At 48.3% G+C, this 6,000-nt stretch overlaps 1 protein-coding gene across 33 annotated transcripts in view; it reads left to right on the top strand.

Moving 5' to 3' along the window:
* The first annotated feature begins 692 nt into the window (after positions 1-692).
* REPS1 (RALBP1 associated Eps domain containing 1) overlaps positions 693-6,000 on the top strand; it is a 77,563-nt gene continuing 72,255 nt past the window's right edge. For all 33 annotated transcript variants that reach the window (XR_013534574.1, XR_013534573.1, XR_013534570.1 and 30 more), the window contains exon 1: positions 693-1,447. Coding sequence is in view for 18 of the 33 variants with exons in the window: in XM_078370187.1 (XP_078226313.1) it covers positions 1,295-1,447 (153 nt within the window). In the remaining 15 variants the exon portion in view is untranslated. The remainder of the gene's footprint in view (positions 1,448-6,000) is intronic.

The raw sequence follows: 6,000 nt of genomic DNA, 5'->3' as shown, positions 1-6,000 counted from the left end.
GGAGGCAGAGGTTGCCGTGAGCTGAGATCGTGCCACTGCACTCCAGCCTGGCGACAGAGCGAGACTCCGTCTCAAAAAAAAAAAAAAAAGCGTAGTGTTAAGTTTCGTGACCAGAATGACTTTGTGAACAAAGAGGACAACTTTGCCAATTTTCCCCTCTACTCAGCGAATTTTGTGTCAGAGGTAAGTAGGCTTGAAGCACGAATGAGATGAGGCATCAAAGTTGATGTCTCTGCGTGGAGGGTTCCCGGATAGACTGGATGTCCAGAGCCTTCCAGAGCAGGTGGAAATACTGCATTTACCTTCAGTCACACCTGACACCAAAAAGGTACAGATAGAATGGTAATAACCTGAACAAGGCTCCCCTTTCAATCCAATATTTGTTTTAGACTCTTAGGACCAGAAACTGCGAAACACAAAAACTGCAACCCGTATGTATCTAAGTTATCTCGGTGTTAGTGAGCTGCTGGCTGGCTGTTCCCCGCTGCACCCCGCTTTCCGGGGGTCTTGCTGCCCAGGTCTTCGCGCAGAGGGCGGCGCGGTCATCCCGTCGTCGGGCGCCGGCCACCAGGGGGCGCTGCGGCCCCCTCCCTCTCCCGGGAGCGGCCAAGCCAGCCCGGTGGGTGTTTCTCTCTCCCTCTCGCGCTCTCTCCTCCCGGCCTCACATCCGGGTCTGGAGCGCGGCCGCCGCTGTCACTGTTGGTGCGAGCGCGTCAGGGCCGGGCCGGGGCGCTGTAAATGGCGGCGGAAGGAGGCGGAGCGGCGGCCACGCTCAGCCCAGAGCCTCCGAAACTTTAGGTTCAAACCCGGGAACTTTCCGGGAAGCGCTGCCGCTCCGGAGGCGTGGACAGAAGGGGAAGCTGAGGCGGGAAGTCTGGGGGACGCGGCGGGGAGCCGGGGAGACTCGAACCCGCGGCGGGGGCGGAGTCCGCCAGTGCCTCGCGCCTCCGCGGCCCCCGCCTCTTTCTCCACCCTCCCGGCGGCCGCCGCCGGGGCCGGGGCTGGGGCCTGAGCCGCAGCCGCAGCCGCAGCCGCCGCCGCCGCCGCACTCCGCGCGGACCCCAGGACTGCGCCGGGCCTCGCAGGCGGCGGCGCGCGGAGCTCGGCGGGGCCCTCTCCTCGCGACCTCTTGGCCCTGTTGCTCGGGCGCACCTGGCGCGTGTGAGGCCCGGGCCGACGGCTTCGGGAAGCGAGGAGGAGGCCGGGCCACGCACAGCCCCCACCGGCCCAGCGTCCTGGGGCCGGGCCCCTGGTAGTGTATGCGGGGCGGGGTGGCCGTGAGCCGGAGGCGAAGATGGAAGGCTTAACGCTGAGCGATGCGGAGCAGAAATACTATTCAGATCTCTTCTCCTACTGCGACATTGAGAGCACCAAGAAGGTGGTGGTCAACGGGCGGGTGCTGGAGCTGTTCCGGGCCGCGCAGCTGCCCAACGACGTGGTCCTCCAGGTAACGCCGCGTCCGGGGTCGGCGGGCGGCTCAGGCCTGCAGTAGCCGGCCTCCGGGAGTGGGAGTGGGAGTGGGAGCCGACTCCTTGGGGCCCGGCGCGGGGCTGGTTCCCCGGGGTCCCCGCTGCGGGCCCGGGCCGCAGGTGCCGGGGCGGCCTGGACTCGCGCCGCGGGCGAGGGGAGGGGGTCGCTTTTAGAGGACGGAGCTCCTGTGGTGGGGGTCTGAGGAGCTTCAGCCGGCATCCCCCACCACCCTGAGCATCCGTGCTCTACCCTGCAAGAGCTACCTCATGTGAAGGATCTTACGTTGTTAATGTGTATGAATTCTAGAACCTGGTATACACAGAGCTCTTGGGATCCTGCAGAGTAGTGAAGTTATCAGTATGGGCAAAAATTTTTTTTTTTTAATTCTTGAATTAACCGAGAAGACGCGATAAAGTGAGTTTTATAGATTTAGGAATCGAAGAAGCAGGTTTTTTTTCTTTTTTTTTTTTTTTCCTGAAAAGAAGCAAAATTCGTAGGGACATTTTAAAAAATGTGAACTGGTTAGTAGTTTTACAAGTAGAACCCAGGAACTTGTAATTTTTTATAGAACGTGTGTGTGAAATGAGACTGAACAGTGTTTTTCACCGGTCATTCGAAAGCATTTGTGGAACTTGTGGATTTGGGTTGGGCGATGAGCATTGAACAGCTGGAAGGCAAACGTGCGTGTTTGCCCGAATCTAAAGCCCTGGAGGAGCAAGCCCTATCGGTTTCAAGCCTTCTTTATCATATCTTCTTTTAAAACAGAAGACTTCCTAGAAGTTCTTATCTCATGTATATGGTGAGCATTAATGCTACTCTGTTTAATGATTCATGGCTGCTAGTAGGAGTCTATCTAAACAGCGTATTGGGAACAGGTTTTAAGCTTTCATCTTTTATACTGATCCAAGCTAGTTATCCACATCTCCAAAACTTAAAGGCACACATAACAGCCTATGCAGTGGATTGCAGAGCATTGGACCAGGGCTTTGAGGGCTGAATCCTTGACCCTACTCTGCTGTAAACCAGCAGTGTCACTTGGGATCAGGCACTTTCCCTCTTCAAGCCTAAGTATGTTCATCTACAGAATGAAGGCAAGTTTCTTCTAACAAGAATTTGGTGAATATGAAAATGTCCACACATGGACCTCTGTTAGGAGTTACGTCTGCATAAACTATGACTGAGTTCAACGAGTTCGATCTTTTTACACGCTCTTGTGTTTTATATTGCTTTTTTAAAACCTTGGGAGGAAAGGTGGGTGTCTATGTGCCAGTGAAGGGCAACGAGGAGTCCCAAATTCATCCTGTTGGAAAGAGACAGATAGTAAATATTTCAGGCTTTGCTGGCTGTATATGCTCTCTGTTGCGTATTTTCCTTTGTTTTTGTGTTTACAAAACACAAAAATGTGAAACCATTCTTAGCTCAGGGACATACAAAACAGAGTTTGTAGCTAAAGAAGGGTGCTGGTGGTGTGGGCTGCCTCGTATATAGCTTTGGGGTAGGACTTAAAGATCTGGTCGGAACATGCTCATTAGTGATACTCTTTTTTTGCTCCTTTTGAAGAAGTAACAAAACGTACCTTCAAGTTAAGATCTAAATAAAATTAAGGAAAAGTCTTCTCTGTTCTATTTTGGTTTGTCTTTGAGGTGAGAAAGAGTTGAAATAAAACTGACAATCTTTTTAATGATATAAGAAGACTTTAGAACTTTAAATGTAATTTTTAGGACAGACACATAAGCATTAATGAATCTTTACTTCAAACATGTTTAATCCAATGCAAGTTATTTTTATGTTTTCCTCAATTTTACTAACATTCAAAAAATAAATTTCTATTGTCTTTTGGCATAAAGAACTTAAATATTCAGGGTTTAGCTACAAGTTAGAAGCTGCTGGGACTCCCAGAAACAGAACTCTTACAGTAATGTGTACTAAATAGCAATCTAGGTATCTTTTTTTTTTTTTTTTTTGAGATGGAGTTTCACTCTTGTTGCTCAGACTGGAATGCAATGGCGCGATCTCAGCTCACTGCAACCTCTCTGCCTCCTGGGTTCCAGCAATTCTGCCTCAGCCTCCTGAGTACCTGGGATTACAGGCACCTACCACTACGCCCGGCTAATTTTGTATTTTTAGTAGAGACAGGGTTTCTTCATGTTGGTTAGGCTGGTGTACCTCCCGACCTTAGGTAATCTGCCCGCCTTGGCCTCCCAAAATGCTGGGATAACAGGTGTGAGCCACCGTACTCGGCCAATTTAGATATCTTGAAGGCAGTTTACTTAAAAATTGGTCTAAGATATATAAATAAGAGACAAAAGGAGAATATGTGCTTAATTCCCTTAAGGCAGTTTGGGATTGTCTGAAAACACAATCCTCTATTGCTTTCTAAACAGGAAACATTTGAGGCAACTCATATCTAATGCTGCGTGCTCTGCTTAACACTGGGCTAGGCATTGCAGGCATCAGAAGAGGAGTAAGAAGCTCTTAAGGATCTTGTGTCAATTATAGGAGTACTCATGTATATCATAAGGTAGATTGTATGCCATAGGAGAGGTGCCAAGTGTTATGTAAATACAAAAGAGGTATGATCAAGAAAGGCTTTTTGACTTAATTGAAATGGACTTTAAATTAGGGTGGAGTGAGGGGAGTGGATTTATGACGGCTTCCAAGCAGAGAAAAAAAGTGGACCATATAGGAGCCTTTTCAAGGACTAATGTTTTCAAGATAACGGAACATAGAACTAGAAAGAGGCCATATTAGGAAAGACCTGAAGAAGGGCAGCAGATAAGATATTTCAGCAGGCAACGGAGACCCATTGAAAAATGTTCAAGTGGCAGAGAGGGTAGGGAAGGAGACTCATTCAGTGATTTGGATTGGATACTAAGTCGTGGACATCTAACCAGGATGACAGCAGTAGATCAGAAAGGGAGAGACTGGATATGTTATTGAAGGACTGCTGGGTAGCCACTGTATCAGGTGCTTTGTGGAATAATGTTTAATTGTGGCCAGATTATCTAGGTTGGATGGAGAGCTTTGAACTAATTATGAAAGTAACAGGGAGTAGTAGATTTCAGAGAAATGACTCATAAGGCAGTGCTTTAGGAGTCCTTTGTCAGGGCCACAGGAGTTAGAGGAATAAAACTGTAGTCTTAACTTGGGGGCTGATTTTGTATGGCAGATATGAAGTGAGAAACTGGGCCAGTGGTACTAAAACATGGGAATGAGGGTGACAATGGAGAAGTGGCATTTGGCAGTGTCTAGAGACATTTTTGGTTGTCATAACCAGGGGGGAGAGAGTGATTTTACTGGCATCTAGTGAGTAGCGGCCAGAAATGCTGCTAAATACCCTGCAGTGCACAGGACAACTTCCACAAGAATTATGTGCCCAAGATGCGCTGAGACTGAGAAACCCTAACCTGGACTATAGTGGTGGCAGTGGGACAAAAAATGAGATATGGGTTGGGTGTGACAGCACATGCCTGTAATCTCAGCTACTCCGGAGGCTGAGACAAGAGAATCAATTAGAACCTGGGAGGAGGAAGTTGCAGTGAATCGAGATCATGCCACTGCACTCCATCCTGGGTGACAGAGCAAAACTCTGGTTCTCCGTCCCCCACCTGCCCCCCAAAAAAGAGATATGGTAGAAATTATGAAGGTAAACTTGATAGGCCTGGGTTACTTGGCAGCGTTTTGGTGAGAGTATAATGGGGCAAGGATTACTCTTTGTTGGACACCACTCATAATTAGAAAAGGGGCAGGAAAAGGACTTACTTTTTGTTTGTTTCTTTGAGACAGAGTCTCACTCTGTCACCCAGGTTGGAGTGCAGTGTTGTGATCTCAGCTCACTGCAGCCTGTGCCTCCCGGGTTCAAGCCATTCTCCTGCCTCAGCCTCCTGAGTAGCTGGGACTACAAGTGCCACCACCACGGGTGACTAATTTTTGTATTTTAAGTAGAGATAGGGTTTCACCATGTTGGCCAGGATACTCTCGATTTCCTGACCTTTCGATCTGCCCACCTCAGCCTCCCAAAGTGCTGGGATTGCAGGCATGAGCCACCGTGCCTGGCCCGAGGGCTTACTTTTTTAAAGAGAAAATGAAGAGTTTGGTTTTGGGCATAGTAGCCTATCATGTTCCTTTGACCAGGCAAATCATTTTTATGGAAGAACTCATTTGATCCTTGCAACAACCTTGTGAAATGGGTATTATTCTTGTTTATTAACTAAGATCTTGATAGCAGAGAAGTTAAAAATAATTTGTGAATAGTTCGCATCTCTCCCGTCCCAGCTCTTACCTTCACTGTTCATGTGGTTGAGGGGCCAGTCGAGGAATAAAATTTAATTGGTCTGATTTTGACTTGCCCATAGTTCTTATGAACAGTAGGGATTTTAGAATATTTGATTTTGAGTTATGTATCAACTTCCTCCTTTGCATAGTAAGTAGTTTAATGTATGATGATGCCCTGAAACACAGCCACTCCAGAGAAAGAGGGATATTTCTTGTAGTTGGTATCCAGGGCACACACAGATACAATTTTTCTTT

The sequence above is a fragment of the Callithrix jacchus genome, chromosome 4 (genome assembly GCF_049354715.1).
Source record: "Callithrix jacchus isolate 240 chromosome 4, calJac240_pri, whole genome shotgun sequence".
NCBI lineage: Eukaryota > Metazoa > Chordata > Mammalia > Primates > Cebidae > Callithrix > Callithrix jacchus.
Note: the sequence above shows the minus strand (reverse complement) of the source record. Positions and strands in the feature narration are given on the sequence as shown.